General features: G+C 38.7%; 1 protein-coding gene across 3 annotated transcripts in view; it reads right to left on the bottom strand.

Moving 5' to 3' along the window:
- The window catches only part of kat6b (K(lysine) acetyltransferase 6B), a 32,044-nt gene extending 11,839 nt beyond the window's left edge, over window positions 1-20,205 (bottom strand). Inside the window, exons 1-6 of one of the 3 annotated variants that reach the window (XM_027174903.2) lie at window positions 19,970-20,205; window positions 13,138-13,990; window positions 1,849-1,957; window positions 968-1,083; window positions 783-864; window positions 105-237 (exon numbers count right to left, since the gene is read on the bottom strand). In XM_027174903.2, coding sequence (XP_027030704.2) covers window positions 105-237; window positions 783-864; window positions 968-1,083; window positions 1,849-1,957; window positions 13,138-13,758 — 1,061 coding nt within the window. In that variant the 5' untranslated portion in view covers window positions 13,759-13,990; window positions 19,970-20,205. Of the gene's footprint in view, window positions 1-104; window positions 238-782; window positions 865-967; window positions 1,084-1,848; window positions 1,958-13,137; window positions 13,991-18,344; window positions 18,490-18,854; window positions 19,112-19,969 lie in introns of those variants that run through there. The other 2 variants (XM_027174902.2, XM_027174904.2) reach the window with 2 other exon arrangements.
- Between the last annotated feature and the right edge of the window lie 1,864 nt (window positions 20,206-22,069).

Here is a 22,069-nt window from a genome sequence, read left to right as displayed (position 1 = left end):
ATAAAATGCCCTTGGCTAAAAGTACACTGTTAACCCAAGTTATGACGCTAAGCATCAAACTAAGAACAAAAGAACAGCAAAGTGTGTGAAATATTTTATCATACATTATTTGATGCACAAGATTTTTCCTCGGCCTTCCTGGTTTTGCATATCGCCTCCTGATCTGCGCTGCTGTTTTGTGCAGCAGTCGTTTTTCCTCCTGCTCCTTTGGCCTGCATACTTGGCAGATCCACATTCCTTGGGGAAATCCAGGGGGGAAAAAAACAACAAAAACACAGGAGGGAGTAAGACAAAAGGAGGAAAATAGAAAGAACAGACATTTTAGTTAAAGATCATAAAAATTACGGAAACAATTCTTGGGGGAAAAGAAAAGAGGGAAATAAAAAACAAAACAAAAAAATAAATCAAACCACACAAGATCACTGCTACCCATGGATTCATTTCTTTTTCTATGAGAAAGCCAATAAGTAGAACAATAAAAATATATTTATATACAGCCAACTTCTCATTAATATGAAACAGTCTGCCTGAATCTACACTGACAAAATTGTTAGCACTATGTGGGAAGAAAAGCTACATAAGGAAGGGCACATTTCCATCTTATTCAGTCAGAAATCTGTGTGTAAACTGTCTCAAACCTCTTTATAGCTTGAATGTGAATTAACTTGATAAAATAACAGAACATAGCTGTGGGAGTACAGAACTCATATCAGGCATGATCGGTGTGTTGACACTTTGTACTTAATGCAAAACAAGAAATTTGTGAGAAAAGCTTCTCGTACCTTTTGGCATTCTGGAGAGTGGTGGATCACAGCATTCCATATGAAACCCCCGATCACAGGAGTCACAGAACAGCATTTCATCCTACAGACAATCACAGATAAGCTCAAGCTAAAGAAAGTGATTTATTTACACCGAAGAAATACAAACAATTACACTTGCACAAATGAGAACAGAACACACTTACAGCATTTTTCCCCTGAACTTGACAGGAACTGCACGTTTTACATTCGATACATTGCCATCGTAAGGCTTTGACATTTGCAGTCAAATTGGCTGAAAACTTCAGACAAGACGGATGGCCTTTAGGAAGAAAGACACAAGCACTTCGGTGTAAGTAGCATACATTTAATGAACTCTTACTTAATTACAAAGGAGACTTACTTTTGTCAAAAGGCCTAAAAAAAGAGAAGAACAGTGTCATGCACTTCAATACATTTAACGTCCCCAAAAGTTAATCTAGTCCAAACCTGAAACAGCCCAGGTCAGTCAGTGACGGAAGGTAACGTGACAAATATTTGCACATGAATAAACAGTGCAGAGATGTGTGAAGGCTTGGCAAGACTGGTGTGCAAATGCACAACATTATCAAACAATTCTGAGTAGGTAATTAAAGATAATTTGATCTTAACGAGGCAGAAACATTGTGCACACACAACGTAATAGCAAATCAATCCATTACAGTCATGTAAAGGCATGTCTGCCTCAATCTCAAGGCCTGCAGACCAACTGTGTTTTACTGTAAAAACGTTTTTTTCTGTATGTTCATGAACATTTAGTGAAAACCTCCCATGTTGCTCTGTCAAACCCAGCCATAAAAATGTCAAAAGGAGCATGAGTCCTCGAGGCTTTTTTAAAATTACTGTTCAATGCAAATTACTACACAAAAAGAGCAGGTAGTTTATCAGACAGCAACTTGGCAACGCTGATCATAAGAAAAGGCATGCAATCTATAATGGCATGGAAAAAAAACATTTTAACTCCCAGTGTTTCCTAATCCATTAGTAATGGCAGCAAAAGATCACTTTCACTGCATGTAGAAATGCAAAACCTATTAAAAGGTCTTACCACTGCTCCCACAGTCTGCGCATGACAGCAGTTCTTCTGGTGTCTTATCTCGATTAGACTCCTTCGTACCCAAACAGAAGCTGCATATAGGGATGGGGTCAACACGAGGCTAGAGACACAAGGAGAAACACAAAATCAACATTTATTCGGGGTACTTTTTCACATTTCAAAAGCTCCAGGAAATTATGCAAGCTGTACATTTACACACATACTCATAAGATTATGTGCATCTGATAAAACAATGTCAAATGAGCTCTGGGAGATGCTGAGAATGTCAAATGTCTAAGCTAAAGCACATTTATGTCTCACGCCTCTAAATCGACCGGCTACTATATTTCTGGTCTATTGAGCCGAGCTAAACATATGAAGACAATGAATAATAACCCTACAATGATGTTTATGGTACATTAAAAGACATTTTGATTTCTGCCTGCAATGGCACTTTAAACAATCCAAAGATGAGCAGTCATTTCACAGAGATATAAAGATGTCAAAAACACCCAGCTGATGAAACCAACAAAGCCGTAACATCTGACACGTTTCGGGATGTGTTTTTTAAGCACTTAAAACCAAAAAAACAACAACAAAAAAAAAATGCTGTGCTGCTTGCTTGTCAGTATTTTTAGTCTGACAATAATATAAATAGTGATGATATAAGCTTTGAGAGACTGGAGTAATGTGCACACCCATGTAAGGTATCGTAGATGTTATACGAGATCATCTTTCTTGCTGATTTTCACAGTCGTCTTGACCGAACGAGACATCTGTGTGAGCAGTTGTGAGGCAAGAAGATTTCTCTCATCGACGGTGTTAAAAAGCTGTACACTAGATAGCTAGAACAGGTGACTTGAGCCAGTGTTTATATTCTAAACAAAGTGCATTGTGCTCTCTGGAAGTCAACTGGCTTCATTACACTGCATGTCAATCAGAATCAGACTGTGTCATTATACTCAAGTACAATGAAATTATGTATGAAGACTATCCTAGACAAAATAGACAGAAAATAGAATAAGGATATAAAAATGTTGTAAATAATATTATATGTAGTGTAGTTAGTTGTACTGTCTGCTATAATTGGCACCATTTAACATTGTGCTTAAGAGTCAAATACACAATTCAGAGGGGGGAAAGTATAATGTGTTAACTCCTCTCACTCTTAAATTATGCACAGCACCTTGAAGACAAAACCACATCATGCACAAAATCTCAAACTCTTTATCCCTAACCATCTAATACACTAGAAATAAAAGAATATCCCCAGGCTGAAAACCAACTGAGACAGAATGGGAGGAGAAACATCTCCCGAGAAGAGTGTCAAAAGTTGACAGCAAACATTTAGGTCCGTTCTCATTCAGAAGTCTTTTCTGCAAGAGGCATCCTGATCCAACGGGGAACTATAAATGAGATCCTGATCGGGCATCAGAATTACACACCACCAAGTCCAACACACGGCTGCCATCTCTGGAGATCCAGGCAGCCTCAGCTTCCTGCTGTGCAGTATTTAGCCTATTAATATCAACTGTGTTCTGGTGAGAGATCTGTAGAGAGTAATGCAAGCCTAATTGTTTTATGCAACAGGCAACCAACCCCTTAGAGATCTATTAAAAAACCTGGCAGATCATCCATTTTCAGATGGGTTATGAATAACCAGGCTGGTTTTCATTCAAGTGACTGTTGAAGAGATGTAATAAATGCTGAGTCAATGGGACATGGCCTACTTCATACAAATGAAGGGTGATTAGTCAACAAAAATTAATCGTTATTCATGGATATAAAAGCTTCTCTCTCCCCATGGGCTAACACAATCACAATACACACAAAATAAACTCACTAAGCACATCATATATGATGATACTTGGAGGTAATGATACTTGAGAGTATAGAGAAAAAACAAAAACAAACATTGAATTCATGGTCAGAAAAACTGTAATTTTCCTTTGTCAAGATCAGCTACAACAACAAATAGCATCTTACAAAGCTGTTCAATTTCTAAAAGACAATATATATATATATATATATATATATATATATATATATATATAAAAAGGTCGGTCAATAAAAAGGTCCCACACCCCATACACTCCTTCACTACTCACTGTGTTTAAACAGCACCAGATTACGTTGATCTACACAGATTTGGAGTGCAAAAATATCTACTATGGCGACTCTAAAGAGTCATGTTCTTTAACCTGCGTCTTTCACTAGATTTGCACTGTACCTCGCACCATTTAAATTGCACACAAGTGTGTAAAAGCAGCCTGCTTTGGGTGCCATTTGTGCAATGCAAAAAACTTTCCCTAGACAAAGCCCAGAACCACCAACATAAGAGGGGAAAAGGCAAGCACAAGCAGACAAAGGATAAACCACCAAATTAAGATGGTTATTCTTGGCCTAAAAAGATAAACAGCTAGGATGGGATGGGATACAGGAAAGGGAAAATAAACCATTCCAAAGAATATACACAAATAGTCTCAACAGCCACTACAATCAATATAAATGAAGAAACAAACAAACAAAAAAAAGACAACACTGGTTACTATGAAGGGAAGTCTATAAATGCCCATTAGTGTCACAGCATCTAATCCAGTCTGACACCTGACCCCTTAATCTCATTTTACATTAGACCAGCTTACATGTTTCAAGTGTACATGGAGTAGAGCATTCATTTGTGTTAGGGAATTATGGGTAAACTCCAGTATTGATGTGTGAACCTAAACATCATGAAGTTGGGAAAGCCAACATTCTATCCTTTACAACTGTAGTTTAAACACCTGAGCACATGCTGCTACCAGCTGATCTACAGTTCTTATGCTGTTTAGAGTATGGTCATAAACCTCTAAATACAGCATGAACCCAGGTTTTTGTAGCGTTTCCAGCTCGAAGCCTATTCAAGCAGTGCTACCACACAAAAGGCAACAGGGTTTAATATTAGCTTCACTTTATACTCGGTCTTCCCAACAAAAAGCATTTGAGCAGTAAGATGGTAGCTGTTGTGAGGAAAACCTTTCCTTTAAATAAATGTTCCATCCTGGTTGTTGGAGAGCAAAATGACTCCAAGAGAATATTATTTTGGATTTCTACATCTGAGAGTGACAGAACATGTCTCAATGCAGAGGTGCCAGTACACCGGTAAAGATGAGCTACTGACGAATATCTGAAATCTCTCTTAAATACAGCAAAACAAACAAACAAACAAAGGCTGCAACAACAGATTTTTTTAATAACTGCACAAATTAGCTTTTGATGAACTAATCTAATGAATATTCACTTTTCATGAAAGAAATCCAAGTTAAATTACAAATGAGGCAAAGTAATTGTAAAAAATGGATTGTGTTTCTCTAAACTGTACTAAATCCAATGTGAAGAAGCCAAAATTAACCAACCTCTTTAAACTATGATATTTCTATGCCACTGCTATTATTAATTTTGTCAGGATATGATCAAAGTAGTAAAAATGCCAAGCCCAAGATCAGGAAATATTTATTCAAGCTAACACAAGCGAGAGTTACTATAAAATAACAAGTCTATTGACAACATGGTGTTATTATTCACCTACTAAACAAGAGCTTTAGTTTTTAATCTTCATGCATCATCAAGGCTGTGGCAATGCATTTTGCTTGCTAGATCATAAGGAGTTTTTCCCCCCCACTCAGAAAAGAACATTTCAGGTCTTGCTTTCATGGACCACAAAGTTTTATTTGCATCATATATGATTACTTAATCTGACATCAGGATGTTTTAATCTTCCACAAGCAGTACATGAAGATCGCAGAGCAAAGAATCCGAGAACACAGCTGACGTGACAACTACTTAACAACAACATCCCTCATTTTACTTATTTTCCCTGAAAGAAGGTAACAGCTCGATTATTTCTATCGGTCACTCTTTTATGCGTCAAGTTCACCTCAATTAACCTTTTTGTCTGCGTCTGATCTGGTAGCCTCTGGCTAGTTATAACGTGAGAGAGAAACTGATGCAATGCAAGTTATATCAGTTGGTCTGTTAGAGTCTATTAAAAAAGAAAATATGTCTTAACCGTATTTAAAAGACATTTGGTTTGTGAAACCGGTTAGTGGCATATGAGGCAAATGAACAACAGGAGAACTGTAGGAACTTGGCCAGTGATTTAAACACTAAATTGTGTGGCTATGCAACACACAAACCCCACCAAGACATCAAATGTGAAACTTGTTGATGTCCATACCCCCCTTTTTCTATATACTGTGTCGATAATTACAAGCTTCATGAAGATCCAACTGTTTTTCCTCAAAGGCAACAGGGAACTCAGCAGCTTGGTCATATTTAACTTGCATCATCTCAGGTTTCCACACCAGTGAACGAGGAGACTCAGAAACATTGACCTGCCTCATAACACCTCATTAGCCCAGAAAGTAACAACATCTTTGAGAGGGGAACTAGACTTTCATCCACCTGGATTGCTCACCCGAGTCGTGTTTTCAAAACTTAATTCTAGCTGATCTCAGCCACTACAAGACAGCTAAAGGGATAAATAAAGGCCTGTGAGCTTTTAGTTCAACTTTTGCAGTCAAGTTAAACAAATAATGAATTGATAAAACCAACCATGTCTGTTCATGAAAGTGTATTGGCATAGATTTTTATCATCAACTAGCAATTGCAAGCCTTCTTTCGATCATGACTCATGTCTAGCAAAACTACAAAATCAGCTTTAACACTTCAGATAGGGAGTTATTCTGCTTTAAATCAAGGATTAAACAGGCATCACATCCAACCAGCTTCCATGCAACAATCAAAAACTGAAGAGCTGTTTGGGGGTGGTGCATCATTGGCTTTTACATCCGTCTATTATTAAACTCCTGCTTTTATAATGACACTTCAAAGAGGAGCAAAATTTCACAGCTGCTGCACTGAAGAGAGAATTAAAGCAGAGCTCTAAACACTGAACACAGAAGACTGAGGACTAATGACAGACACACACAGGCCCTGCTGCCTACAGCTCAGACTGCTGAGCATTCCTATTCCTATTCAAAGTTCACAAAAACACAAAAATGGGATAGCGGTGAATGAGCACACTAATAAAGCTACAATATATATCGATACTGTTCTGTTAGACACTGATGTGAGCACATGAGCACAATGTGACGCAATCCATAAATCTTACCCTATGCAGGTGAAAGTAATCATGGATATATTCTTAACATCAACAAAGGAAAATTATGAAGGTTAGAAACCATTATTAAAAAGATTTTATTTTATTTTTACGGAAATGGAAAAATCTGCTGGCAGAACAGCGCACAATTATTTAGACCGTTTATATTGTGTCACTTGCATGAGCTGCGCAGCTCTTTACTACCTGAGCACAGGTCAGATACCAGAAACAGTCTGAGATGGATGAAATAAAACATTTTTAAAAAAATCACTTGGCACATGTTTGACCACTGCTGAAAATGTTAAATCTTTTATAACTATTTTTTGTGGAATAAAAATTGCAAGTTCTGATTTTTTCTTCCATTTTCTGTAAATACTGGTAGAGCATTTTTGCCTTTACTCTGAGGAACAATCAGAGGATTTAAATTCTTTTAGACAGATCATTGACTGAAGTATCCTTTAATTTTTTTTAACTCTGTTAATGCATACATTGTCAGAGACATAATTAATCATCACATGCTACACACAAAAATACATGAAAACTTATTGAAATGTCAGACCTGGGAGTTTGGGGCAGATATTCAGTCTTGTGCCTTTGCTGCCTGGTAACCATGACGATTCTCTGAACACGTCTGTTTATGTGAAACCTCAAAAGCAAGATGGCAGCTTCCATTAAAACAAGTCATGTCCTGTTGTACTGTGTAATGTCTGAATTGTCTCTGGCATCATTGAAGGCTTTCATAGCACAGCATGTCAGCAGAACTGATCGGAAAAGACCAAATCCATCTCCAGAGATCAAAACTTTTGTGACAGGAATACAAAAAGCGCTTCCTGGGCATGAGTGAGTAACAAAACAGACCTGTTTAAAGCCTTTTTAAATGCCATTTTAACAGTTGAGTCCATTTCAATAGCAGGTTGTTATGGCTTGTTGGTTAAAAATGTTTTAAAAGTAAACATTCACAAGCTCAGTCATGTTGAGCAACACTTTAGAGAAAAGGTAGACACCTTTCTATGCTGGCCATTAAGAACAATCAAAGGCATGATGGGTGGGGGAACGAATGCGTTTGGACAAGCGCTTAAACCATTTTTAGGGATGAAAAAACAACAACAAAAAAAACGGTTGTATAAAAAAAAGTTTTTGAAAGTTCTGATAACATTTACTCATTTATTCCTAAATAAAAAGGTAGAAGAATGTTGGAGTGGCCTGTGAATCTGGGCTGTGTAATCCAACACTGACATTTATTTGAGAAACAAATGTTGTTTTTTGTTTTTTTTTTATTAAAAAGCTTTACACACAGCAGATGGCTCTCTGCTCTCAGATTTTCGGTCCACAAAGCTTCATAAAACAGATGAAAAAGAAGCCAATATTTTAGCTACAGTGGTGTTTTATGGTAGTTTAATAAATAAAAATACTTCATACAATTATATTACTCCAGAAGCCGCAAAATACCAGTACTAACAAATACCAGAAGCAGCCTAATACAACTACTTATGCAACATCGTAGAAAATGTGAACATTTTAAATCACCTTTTGATTAAACAATTCATTTGAAATCAAAAACATGGAACAAGCTGGATTGAGCACTGAAGGGCACTTTTTATTCAAGCTTTTCCAATACATGCCTATCATTTTTAAACATTTTTGTTTCCGAATAAGTCTCAGTAATAACCCAGGAACACACACAGACCTGAAATGGAGCACAGATGATGCGTGCAGATTGACTACTCTGATCTATATGGATATATCAAGTGAAGGTTTGTCACTTGGTCTCACTGATGATGAGCAAATATAGTTCTCTCCCTTCTTTATAGAGAAGGTGTTATGCCATGTACAGACAAATCTCAAATCTCTGTGCGGGTCAACAGGGCCAAAGTAAACTTACTTAGTGCCCCACATAAAACTTGGTGTTTTTCTTATCTTAATATAAATTCCAAGATTACTGTGCAGATAGAAGACTGGGTCTGTGCCCAGATGATGTTCTGGCTCCATCGCAGCTATAACACCAGCAATAAATGGTATCGACCGTATGAGGCATGAGAATGTCTCATGGCTGACTGTGAGAGAGGAATGTAGAGCAGAGATGCTCTCTTCCTGACCCGGGTCTTGTCCCATTACATTTTCCAACAGCTCCATTAGCTCATCCAAGCCTCAACAGCACAAGAATTAACAAGGTCTGGAGGCCTATTACATTACCATTACTTGATCCAGGTTACTCTGCCTGAGGATAAAGCACACTATTGTATTAGATGCTCGAGCTAGTTTAGGGACATTAACTGTGATTCCACAACTTGTAACTGGGGCTGTGGTTGTCTTAAAGCACAGTGCTAAAAGGAAATAAAACAGCTTTATTTAGGCAGATGGTCTAACCTAAATGTGTGCTATTCTTATGAAGCTCCTGCCACTCAACAAAGTACTGCTTCAAAGAAAATCACGTCTGACCAGCTCATTGAAAAGTCCCAGACCATTTACTTTGTTGAACAAAGTGTAAAAACTTCAAACCTGCTTATAATGGATGTCTTACCAGCAGCTGATGACGCATGTAATACATGTAACATTTACACATCAGATTTATGTAAAGGACTTTCGTGACTGTAGGTATTTGTAAAATAGGCTCTAAACTTATACTTGGATGTGTATTACTAATGTGACCACAAAGTAAACACATTAGTTCCCAAGTTTCCACCTGACAAAGGTTGTAACCAACATGATTTTTTTAATCTAAACCATACAAGAACAGCTTAGAATAATTCCTACCAGACTTATTCTAGGCCCAGTATTGTTAGAGATTAAAGCTTGTTTCAAATTCTGTAAAGTTGTGTATATTAAATCATTTGGAAAATTCAACACCTGCTGCAAGGCTTCCATTATAAATGGATTTAGAAAGCTTCTGTTCTTGTCCAAGTACAAAAAAAAAAAAAAATGTTGAAAATAATTGTGTGATGCACACAAAGATGGATAGCTTCTTCTAAACTTTCCATGAAGAACAAGCACAAAATACAAAAAGGTTCAGCTGCCACAGAGAGGCAAGTGTAGAAATTATCGACAGACAGATACACACACACACACACACACACACACACACACACACACACACACACACACACAGACCCTAAGAGCCTGCATATGTGGAGTTTAAACCTGTTTAGAAAGATGAACAGAATCTGAATCCCTTGCACTGCTCGGTCATATTTTTAAATGACAATGCCATACACAATCAGGACTACATCTAGGCTTGGCTTCTCGGTTACTGTTTGTCCATTAATCCTATTCAATGTGCGTTCAAACTGCATTCATCCAGGTACACAACCTACCGAGTCATATTTCTGAGTGTTATGTCAATTTTTATTTTATAGAATCACAAGTGCACACTACAAATCAACCCTATCTTTAGCCAAAGGACAATATTCAAGGTCATGGCAAGGTGTATTATCATATGTTTTAAGCCTTCATTATGGTTTACGCTCCCAAGAAAACAAATTGAAACTTAAAATGGTGTGTGTGGAGATCAAACATTACAGAAATAACGGTCATAAAATATGACATTGATTTCAGCTACTGTGCATTAAAGCCATGTACAAGTCTAAACTATTCAACGACCATTATAGCACTTTTCCATTACACTGTGCAGCTGAGCTTGGGAAATTACCCATAATCTCAACGTTGTCATTATTTCCACCACATATTAGTGCTGTACTAAAGCATCTGAGCTATATTTGCTGCAGAATATTATACATAGTTTCAGTTCAGTTGTATCTATATGAAGTCTGTTTATCACCACACCAGGTGATAACCCACGGAGAAACACTTCCTACTTTCAAAGGTGCGTAAGTGTCTTGCTCACACTCAGCCAGAATAGGGTAGTCCTGGGTTCACATTTGTTAACAAGTGAATGTTGCAGCACTGACGGATCTGTTTAATTGTTCACACCCTTTTTATAGATTCATGTAAAGTGTGTGAGTGAGTGGAACTGCATCTGAAAAATTACTTCCATCTGATAGAAATAAAACAATATGTTTGGTGACTGACAATCTGAAATTATGCTTTCCACTCTCCACACTGTTTAATTGGATGGATATAATGATGCAGTGCTGGCAGAGTGTGAAACAAAACTGTCTTCTTGTGTTGTTTTGCATGCTTATGTATTTGTGAAAGATGCTGTTAAGAGATTAAATAATTATGTAAGGAAAGTGATATTTTAACAGATACATACATAAAGAAAATAAACAGCTGATGTAATGGGATGTATTGGGAATCCAGAATTTTCTTTCGTCAGCATGATTCAGGTCTAGACCTCCGGTCTACTCATGCTTGCCAGAAATCTGATTACTTGATGCCTTAAGCCTCAATAATGCATTGTGTAACGAGTAGAGCTATTATGGTAGCCACAGCTGCAAATCAGTGGCCCAGCACTCTACAAAAACACCCCCCCACCACAACTGATATAATCAGCTTTATTTTAACAGACCTTCATTCAATTACTGTGTTTCATGCAAGAGTTTTAAGAATGTCTAAAAAGGAAACCAGCCAAGAGATCTAATATACCTTCATCACTACAAAATCTGATCCTGCCAGCAAATGGCACAAAAGAGGCCAGGTTTGGCCCCTCTCCTTTCTCAAATTTTAACCCCTAGCAGCCTATGATAAAGAGGCCTGGAGCAGCTGCACACTGACCAGTCCCCAAGCACACAATTAACAACAAAAGAGCCCTTTTAACGCATTGAGCTAATCAGTGGCCGGCCCACCACTGCCGGCTCCCTAAACCATCTGCGAGATGGCAGACCTTCTCCCTGATTGTGAAAAAAAAGAGGACTGGCACTATGCTATCATGTCCTAGTGTCAATGAAAAACACATCGCTTAGCAACAGTCAAGCCCCCGCGCCTGGAAACCAAAAGCTTTTGCTTTCAATGAACAACTCAACAAGGAGCAGACGAGGGAATGTGCTCCAAGATTTGATTACCAAATGGCCTCCCATTGTTAGTAACCCATAGCAAAAAACGAGCACCAAGAGCCATGGCCAGGCTAAACACGACTTAAATGACCAGCAAAACCAGAACAGCTTCAAATAACAATCCCTTGACAGTATGAGCAGTTTAATATTCAGTTTAATCTAGAGGAAAATGACTACGTCTTTAACCACAGTTAGGATAAATCTATTCTTTAACAACAATGTTTGACTGGTGAAGCGTTTCCTTACAAAACATGAGGCCAGTCTATATTACAGCACAGAAAAATGAAATGAACACATTGGCAAATTAAAGAAAGAAAATTATAAGACTAATAATTAAAGGTCTCCTGAATAATGAAATTTCTATAAGCTTTAACTCCTTAATAAAACAGCAGGCAGACCAGATATATACTTTCCAGTGAGAATATACTATGATTACCAAAAGCTTAGTTTACATAAATCAAAGTACTGGAGTATCAGTCAAATTGAGTAATGATCCCATACTGAGAACCACTTATTACACCAAATTCTCTACATCACTCTCTCAAGTAACATCATGCATCTCTCTTTGAAAACATGGATTGAGTCTGAAAATCTGAGATGTTTTGATTATCAGATCAATGCATCCTTACTTTCATAAATCTCAGGAACCTCGAAATTTACACCCTGTTTGACTGGAGCAGGTCAAGATCTCACACGAGGAAAAAAAGAACTAGCAAAACCTTAAACTTTTTAGTCATAATGCTTTCTGGTTGCATCTAAAAGCACACACAAACATGCACATAATACAAGTGCTCTTTATCCCATACAACTTCTGTTACATTTACAGTTAGTGTGCTGCTGAGACAGCAATAATATAAGCTTATCTTTATGGTGTAATCGCAGTAGTGCCAAGCATCACCCACAGCAGTGTTCAATTCCAGCCTTACAGACCACCTGCTCCTGACCTTCAGCTGATTAATGAAACTCACTATATGCTGCTTTAGGTGTGTTCAAGACAGAAAAATACTACAAAGTTCAGACACATACTGAAACAGAGATCCTTGGGCACCTGCACAAGGCTCATCACATGTAAAAGATGTAGACTTAAACTTTATAAAACTTGATGGACTATTACTTACTACAACATGCTTCTATGGAGTCAAAAGTATGGACAAACAATTAGCACAAAAATGTATCATGCAACAAAGCCAATGTCATCCACAATATCCATACCTGATCTTTCTCGTGTGGTAAAAGCGTTACAGGTGGGAGGTCCAGTGCCAATCCAATACTGGTTCTGAAGCCAGTCTTTCCGCCTGCACTGCCATGTCTCATCCTGTAAAGCGGCCCATCCTTTAGCAGCCTCCCATTATTCACGGCACGCTTAGCAGCCAGCCTCAACCTCTGCTGGAACCTGGGGTTAGCCACCACGTTCGCCAGGTCATTTTGGCTCCTTAAGAAGCGCTCGATGTTCCTCAGAGATGAGCCAGCAGGGACACCCAGACCCTCGATAGCCCTCCTAAGGACCTTATTCCAATCCAGATGTCGCAGATCTCCTGCAGGTACCACAGATCCTGCCGATAAGGGAACCGGGCCTCCAGGCCTGATCGATGCAATCCTCCCTGGGTTATCCGGATCTTTGTAAGAAGCACAACCTTTGCTAGTGACCTTAAGGATGGATCCATCTTTTACAGCTAGCTCCAACTGCTGCAGTACGGTACTCTTGTCTAGTCCGTGCAATGTTGATACAGCATGGCAAATTCGCTCCTCTGAAGGCCGCTGCTTCTGCCTTTTGATCTTCTGAATAGCCTCAAGAATCCACTCTGTGTACAGCGGATTGGCCAGTTTCACCATGGTGAAATTATTTGGTGCATTAAGGCATAATCCATGAATACATTCCTTCTTTTTATGAGCAAACAATATGCATCCACAAGCAAAAGTCAGCCATCAGTACACCATGGTGTGCAAGATTTCTGACAGAACTCCTTATGCCAGGCTGTCTCTACATTTCCTCAGGAGACGGTCAAAATTACAGCTCAATAAATCCAGGCAAAGTCTTTCCTTGCAAACTTCACTTCAGTGAAACCTGAAAGAAAGAAAAACAAGAGCTGCTTTACATATAGGCAAACATGAATGCACACATTTCTTTAGTAGTAAACATTTCTAAGGCTCTGTTCACACCAGGTATGAACAACTGTTTCAGGTGGATAATGCTAAATACAAGTCTGAACATGGTTATACAAGGCATCCTGTACAAGTGGTCTGAGTGATTGAATCACACGTGGCTATGTTACAGCTGCACTATGAACTGTAATGTGTCCCAATGCATCCTCAACATCAAAGTCAAAGCCTTTAGTGTCTGGAAACAATTTGGTGTGAAAAGCAAAAGTGAATTCAAACCAATGAGTAAAGTCAGGTCAGCACACTAGCAGCCGAACTGGACACACAAGCTGTACTTCCTCAATTGCAAAGTGTTTATATAGCCTATTTAATGTGGGTGGTATTTTTTTCACTCTTACAAAGCAACTTGGGCTGGACAAAAACTGTCAACTCTCCAAAAAGTTATAGGATACACTGAAGTGGAAAAATCAGTAGTCCAGGCATCTGAGACTACACATTTTGGGACCAGTCTGATAGCTTTTCTATTTGTACCAGCGTGAATGACAAATTAGTAACAAAAAGTATAAACCCTACTCAATAGTGACAATTTCAAAACAAGTTTCTCATTTGGTGTGTATGTTTAAACCTAACATGATTCATGGTGGTGTGATGCATCTCAATATGTGTAGTACAGCATGATTTCCAAATCCCTTTACCTGCTACACCTACTGAAAAAGACACGTGACTAAATTGTTCTACTAAGGTTGTTGTGGACATTAAACATCATGCTGAACTGGAAAACCCATCTACTACAGTCTTCTTGTGTTTAAAGTCATTCCAAATCAATGAATAATATTCCAAGTCAAAGTTTTCTTTCAGTCGGATTTATCTACAAACAAGCAAAGTGAATCCTTAACATCTAACATGCTTTTTGTATTTATAAAAAAAGGACTGTATCTGACCTGAATGTTTGCATGTTCGATTCAATAACAGACACCTTGGTCTACATTAATGCACTTATCTCACTTACAAAAACATGCACCGAAAATGGCACTAGGCAGCATACTGGAAGAGAGACCTGGTTAGCGGTCAAGATAGATCAATAGATCAATTGTCCATCCCTAAGAAGACATCATGATTTTAATGCCAATCGCTAAGTTATAATTGAGTCAACACTAAAAAGTCTAAAATTGGCACAGAGCATGCTTTAAAAAAAATAAAAAATAAAAAAATAAAGGCACCGTGTGCTAAACTGACTACTAAAAATCCAGTGGCTAAAGTCTAATGGCTAAAATGTGATCTGAAATCAAATGTTGCTGACAATAAGTCAAAAAAATTGTAATTGTAGCTTGGAATAAACTGAGAAACAACATGCTGTGAAAAGAAGAACAAAAGTGGAGGAGTATGAAGTTTTGCAACTTATTCCTCTTTTACCTTTCTAGGGTTTTCCCAAAAAGAAACAATTAGCTGCCCTGAAAGCATGCACTTTAACGGTTTATTTAACCTTTTGTAATTTGGTTACAAAAACATGCATTTGAACAGTTCAGCTAAATATTTATATTATATGTGGCACTAGCCTCAGGCTGTGGTAACCACTAAACTCCAGAACTTTCTCCAAGTTCTTATTCCAGTCAGTTACATTTGCTCCAACAATTCAGGTGTTTTTTTCCCCTGAAAGGCTTTGAAATCACATGTTTTTGGTGTACAAGTAAACGCGTGATCTCAGGTGTAAGGAGTGGTCTTTGACCTGTATAGAATCAAACTGCCCTGCTCAACACACAGGACCAATGAGCACAATTGTGGCTGGAAATTTCCCAGACCCAAAACTGGTATACATATGGAAAAAAAGCATATCATATCCCTGTAAGGAGGCAATAAAAATGATCACCAGAGCAAAGTGCACACCACCGAATGAATTAAATGATTCAGGGGCAAGCTCATTCCTCATCAATTCCTCAAATTTAACTGTCACGGCAGGATGTCAAACCTATTCCACGAATCACACTGTCACCTTTCAGTGACAATGACAAACTTTCCTGTCTCTCACACAGAACTGGGTTAAAGCGCTTGACCTCTGGATGTCCTTGCTCATACATCAAGAACTATTCAGTAGACACCATCAAGGTAGCTACACAGCCTCTTGTGACTGACTCGGCTGACGACGCTACCTGCTCTGCAGCATCCTTACCAGATGTTACATTTCCGCTAACAGCTGTTACCATTAAACCGCTTTTCAGAAACTTCAGGCAGATTTTCTCAATGTGTTTGTTTAGTCTTAGAGGGGTTGTACATCACGTTAAATTAAAAACAGCACTTTATTTCAGAAAACTTAAGTATAGATCCAAATGCTCTGGCAGCCTCACTGACATTGATCCAACCACCTGGTGCACAGGGAGCCAATATTAAAAGGTGTATTAAAAGGTCATTTCCACACATACTCAGTGATCCATAAACCAATAAATAAATAATAATTAAACAAGACTAAAACAATCCAAAAGTGCTGCCTCAGATTTACTCCAACGTGAGTAAAACCAATTACAACTGGTTTCCGGATCATATGATCCCAGTAAAATCTAGTCAAAATATAGCATGCGCAATAATATGAAGATCCTCTAATGAGAGATCTGTGATTAACTAACATTGGTGTGTTCCACCTTCATCATCAACCAGCAAGCTCTGGGCTCATGAAAATAGGGTCACGTCAACAAAAATTTGTAACTGACCTTGAGGTAAGAAGGATTTCCCCCACTATGTATGAACATCATACATACAGCTGTCCTGTGGCTGTTCAACACACTACACTGCCCTTCTATCAGTAACTGAGAATGCCGAGCAAACATACACGTAGGATTGTTTGTGTGACAAAACCATACAATGGACATCCATCTTAAATGTTATGTCCTATAAGAGCATGCCTTGGTGTTTTATTTCTCTTCTAAGGTCAATGATATCATTTTTTTAAAAATATCAACAAATTATACTTTTCTTTTAACCATTTACAGCTATATATATATCATAAGGTCAAACATTAGCCACACAAATGAATGTTATTAGTTACATAACAGAAGCTATAATGCATTGTTTTTCTCTCAAATGAAGTGAATACAACAACAAATTTAACTCTCCTGTGGAGTGGCATAAAACACTGACCATTACAAAAAACTGGCTCCAGAGACACCTTCCATAAACATTAAATAAATGCCTTTCAACAGACAATTTCATGTCAATGCCTAGGGCTAAACATTTTTCAACATTAAACAAGTCTTTTAACCTGTTGTTATTATTAGCCTTAGATTCCACAGCTTAACTGCCGTCCCTGTGAATCATCGGTTACTTAAGAAATGGTAACATGCTAGAACAAGTGTATCATTTAAAGAAACAATAAAGGGAAATAAAGTGTGAGCTATGCTGTCATAGAAATTAATCAACACCCTCTGAATAATCAGGTTTGAGAAGCAAATTAAGAAAGTGAGATCTAGGAGAAATGCAGAAATGCATGAAACTAGGTAGACTAGTTTGACCGGGTTAAAGATGAACAAATTGAGAGATCATTTGAACACGTGCAACAGAATCCGCAACGGAATGACAAGATGTTACATCACATCACTAAGTCCAAATAAAAATGATTTAGCACTACGTAGTAAATGGTGGATTAAGCCATGACAGACCAGATATTATTAAGGAGTTAGTTATACTGTTTAAGACAGTGAATAAGATGAAGGAGGAAGAACAGTGCAGCGAGCAGCCAGCAGGTGACATGCATTGTACAATTTTTCCAGAATTCCTCTGCACTCACACACACTCACTCACACTCTCTCTCTCTCTCTCTCTCTCTCTCTCACACACACACACACACACACACACACACACACACACACACACACACACACACACAATGTAAAACAAGCAGAAGAGAAAAAACGACTGATTTAATCCTCTGACATCTCTCGACATTAGAGGCAGGCAGTGATCATGCTAGATGGCAGACATACCGGTAAAACACTCCAAGCAAGTAACATTAGCATTCATGCGCCAGGTGGCGAGCAAAGTTCTTAACCAAACAAGTGTTAAGTGGGAGGTCAGGGCTATAAATAATAAAAAAAAGGGCGCTTTAAAAATAATACCTACATCTTCTACAAAACAACGTTATTAAACTACAGAATAAATTTCTTTCACGCTCAGAAAACACTGACATCATAACAGCTTCACCTGAACCTATATTTTTTATAAAAACTGCAAAATCAGCCAAAATGCCTGCGGTCCTAGCAAAATAAACCAGGTGTAAAACTACACAGAAATAACCCTTAACCACTGATGGAGTGTCCAAAAAGTGTATTTACCAAAGTAGTAGGGACACGTTCAGTGTCCGAGACTTAACAAGCTTGGATGCACTTTTGCAACGAGTGAAGTCTTCTGTAAAATATCATCATATCATAACTATTGCATCCACTTCGGGAATAGAACACAAAATCCCGATGCTGATCGTCTTAAAAAATCCTTACGTTTCTTAAGAAAATAACACAATATTAGCAAACGTGCTAATATGCTAAGTGCAATTAAGCCAGCTAGCTCAGTCGCACGTCCCCGTACAGAGCTAAGCAGCAGCTGGCTAGCCTTCATACACACACCGCTAGTCAATAGTTGTAGTTCAACGCAAACATTAGCCAGCTAGCATAGAGGCGCTCGGGTTGCTAGCGGGCTAGCTGGCTAACTAGCTAGCAGGCTAGGTGGCTAAATTAGTCTGTGTTTTATGACCACTTCCGACAGATGACTATCGATAATTTATGACGAGAAGCAAACGCGTCAATTAAGATATCTCCGTGCACAAATACTCAAGTCAGAATACACACCTTGCTCGACAACTCTGCGGGCTCTTCAGAGGACAGGTGACTGCGCTACTGCCCGGTCGCGTTACTAAACAGACGCCATTTTGTTACAATGTTGTAGTTTACATGAATCCGACATGACACTGATTACAACCCAATGGAGCCTCATTAAACCTCGCCTTCTTATCGACGGGTCCTCCCAAGAAACTTTAATATTGGTTAGAAAGGGCAAATGCCGATCTCTGGTTTGATAACAAAAGTGTCAATCAAACAGAAGGCGTTCAGCCCCTGGAGGAGTCGATTGGCTCCGTGATCTGTCAATAATCACTTGACCCGCCTTTTAAGGTGACCACTGTTCCCCTGTTCGCTGTCTGCGCGTGACATATCAAATGGCACACCTGCAATTCTCCACCGTGCGCGTGCACAAAATCGGACGTGAAAATATCATCCGTGGTCACATTATTATTATTGTTGTTGTTATTATTATTATTAATATTATTAATAATAATTAAATCGACCCAATGAATCGATATTGAACTTAAAGCATAACAAGCTCGCGTTCTACCTTTACACGTTCTCCTAATAAGAATGAAGCTGAAGGCATCAGCGCACATCACCGACAGCAAGACGTATATTTGAGAAATGTAACGATCATCTAATTAGCAAAAGTCTAGCCTGTCTGGATGATTTATGGCATGATGATATATAGTCCACGATGTAGTCCAAACTGTGAACAAACACTGTTCTGTTTGTGCACTATTCGGATAGGGTTAGAAATGACATTTAAACATGCACAATAAAGTGCACGATCTCGCAAGTCAGATAAGATTGCAGATCTGGTGCTGATGGTTTCCGACGGCCGAATCAAAGCGCAATAAAGTGGTGACTGCGCCCTGCATCCAGTCTTAAATCAACCCAGCGCGAGCCTTAAAGCCTTAACGTCCGCGCGCGTCGAGCTGCTGCTGAAAAGCGGTGCGATCTGGAAAATTCCATTTACGCGTGTCAGGCGCTTGGATCCTACACTCCATCGAGTCAGATCACTCACAGCAAGTTGCACGAACTAAACCATTTATGACTAATTAACAACTCTAAACACAGCTCGGGTGTCGCTGAGCTTAAAGCCGAAACGTTTCCGTTACCTCAAGTTGCTCGGCGGTCGCGCGGCTCCTGGCGGAAGCACTTAATAAACCGGTTTATTTGAAGCCGGCGTAGAAATAAAAATAATAATAATAATCAAGGGGTCAATTAAAATCCAGCGGGTCCCGTTTGATCCAGCGAATAAAAAGCGCGGCGGAGGCAGAAGGAACCTGATATAACAACTAATTGAAAGGTTAATCTACATGAGAGTGTGTGGCAAAGTAGAACCTCCCCTTTCAGCACTTCCATCAGCCACAGAGGAGAGAGGACTCGCTGTGAGCGCCATGTGACATCACATCGGTCACTGTACTAAACAATGTACATTACTGCACATCACACACGCCGTGCAGGAGGGAGAAGAACACCAGCAAGACGTGTGGAGAGCAGCGTGTGAAATGGAGTCAATAACATAAGAGGAACTTTCGAGAAACATAATATAAAAGACTGGAGTTCATATTACATACTGGATGTCTGAGACGATATGAGTGCATGCAAATAATCAGATAAATGTATACAAAATGCCACTAAAATGTAAACCTTTGTCACTGGGATGGAAGGAGCACCTGTACCTATTGTGTGTGTGTGTGTGTGTGTGTGTGTGTGTGTGTGTGTGTGTGTGTGTGTGTGTGTGTGTGTGTGTGTGTTGTTTTTTTACATGCAGGAGTGAATCTATAATGTATAATACACTGTTTTTTGTCACTTATAAACACTTTATACTGGTCAGGCTCATGGTGGAGTGTATTCTGGGAACACTGGGTGTTGTGTCAGGAATACACCATGGCTGGGAGGACAGGTCATTGCAGGACAGCATACACACACACACACACACACACACACACACACACACACACACACACACACACACACACACACACACGCACACACAAGACACACATTCAAACATTTGTTTAGGGGCAATTTATTTTAACTAATCCACCCACTGCTATGGTGGGTGGTGGGAGGAAGCCAGAGAACCCAGAGGAAACCCACACAGACACAGGAAGTGCACACACAGAAACTCCACTCAGACAGAAATCAAACCCTTGGAGTGTGGAGTTGTGAGGCAGCATCACTTATGGGTTCATAACTTAGAATGTTACTCTAAAATCTAATTAAAGGTGCAAGAGTGATCCTTAAGATAAAAGATACAGTGCAATAAAAACTAAAGTTTTTGCACCGTCTTCTATTTTTTATTTAAATATAAAACAAAATTAAATACAAGACAAAGGCAACATCAGGATACTCTATATATATCTTTTAAATTATACTTTAGATATTGAAGGATAAAAGTAATCAAAAATGCCCTCCTTAGTTACTCGATTAACCAGTTAACCTAATTTACTTTATCAAAGTAATTTATTGAAATATATTATTCAGGAAGGTTCAGAGACAGCCATTGTTTCCATTATGTTATGGTGAAGAAATTGCAGACCTTTAGGTCAACATTTACAATTCCAGCATTAAAAAAGTGGGTAAAATGGTATCTACTATAGGGATGCAAGTTTAAAAAACAGGGAATTAAATACTCATCTAACATTTTCGAATAAACACAACAATGACCTTAAAGCGTCTTCTATGGAATGATGAGTCAAAAGTGGCACAAATTTTTCATTGCATGTGCCATAAATTGAACACAGCATTCTACCAAAAAGTGGGGACGTGGGGATGCTTTGTGCTTCAGTGCATGCAGCAGGGTGACTTGCCTTAATTCATGGAACCATGAACTCTGCTCTTAATCAGAATATCCTGAAAGAGAAATTCAGTCATCAGTCTGTGATCTAAAGCTCAAGTGCAATTAGGCAATGCAACAAAATGACCATCTGACACACAAGAGCCAGCCCATATCTGTATTGCCCAAAAGATACAAAATTAAGTTATTAGAGTGGTTCCTACTTTGAACCCCAAATTTGAAACCTGATTGCTATGACCGGACTGTAAACTGGAAGTTTATGCTCAAAATCCAGCCAGTGTGGCTGAATTAATGCAATTCTGCAAACAGATGTATACCGAAGCATCCACCAAAGCCATGTGAAAGACTCATCTCCAGCTATCAAAAGTGTTTAATTGGAGATGTTGATGCTAAATGTGGCAAGACCAGTTAT

The sequence above is a fragment of the Tachysurus fulvidraco genome, chromosome 4 (assembly GCF_022655615.1).
Source record: "Tachysurus fulvidraco isolate hzauxx_2018 chromosome 4, HZAU_PFXX_2.0, whole genome shotgun sequence".
NCBI lineage: Eukaryota > Metazoa > Chordata > Actinopteri > Siluriformes > Bagridae > Tachysurus > Tachysurus fulvidraco.
Note: the sequence above shows the minus strand (reverse complement) of the source record. Positions and strands in the feature narration are given on the sequence as shown.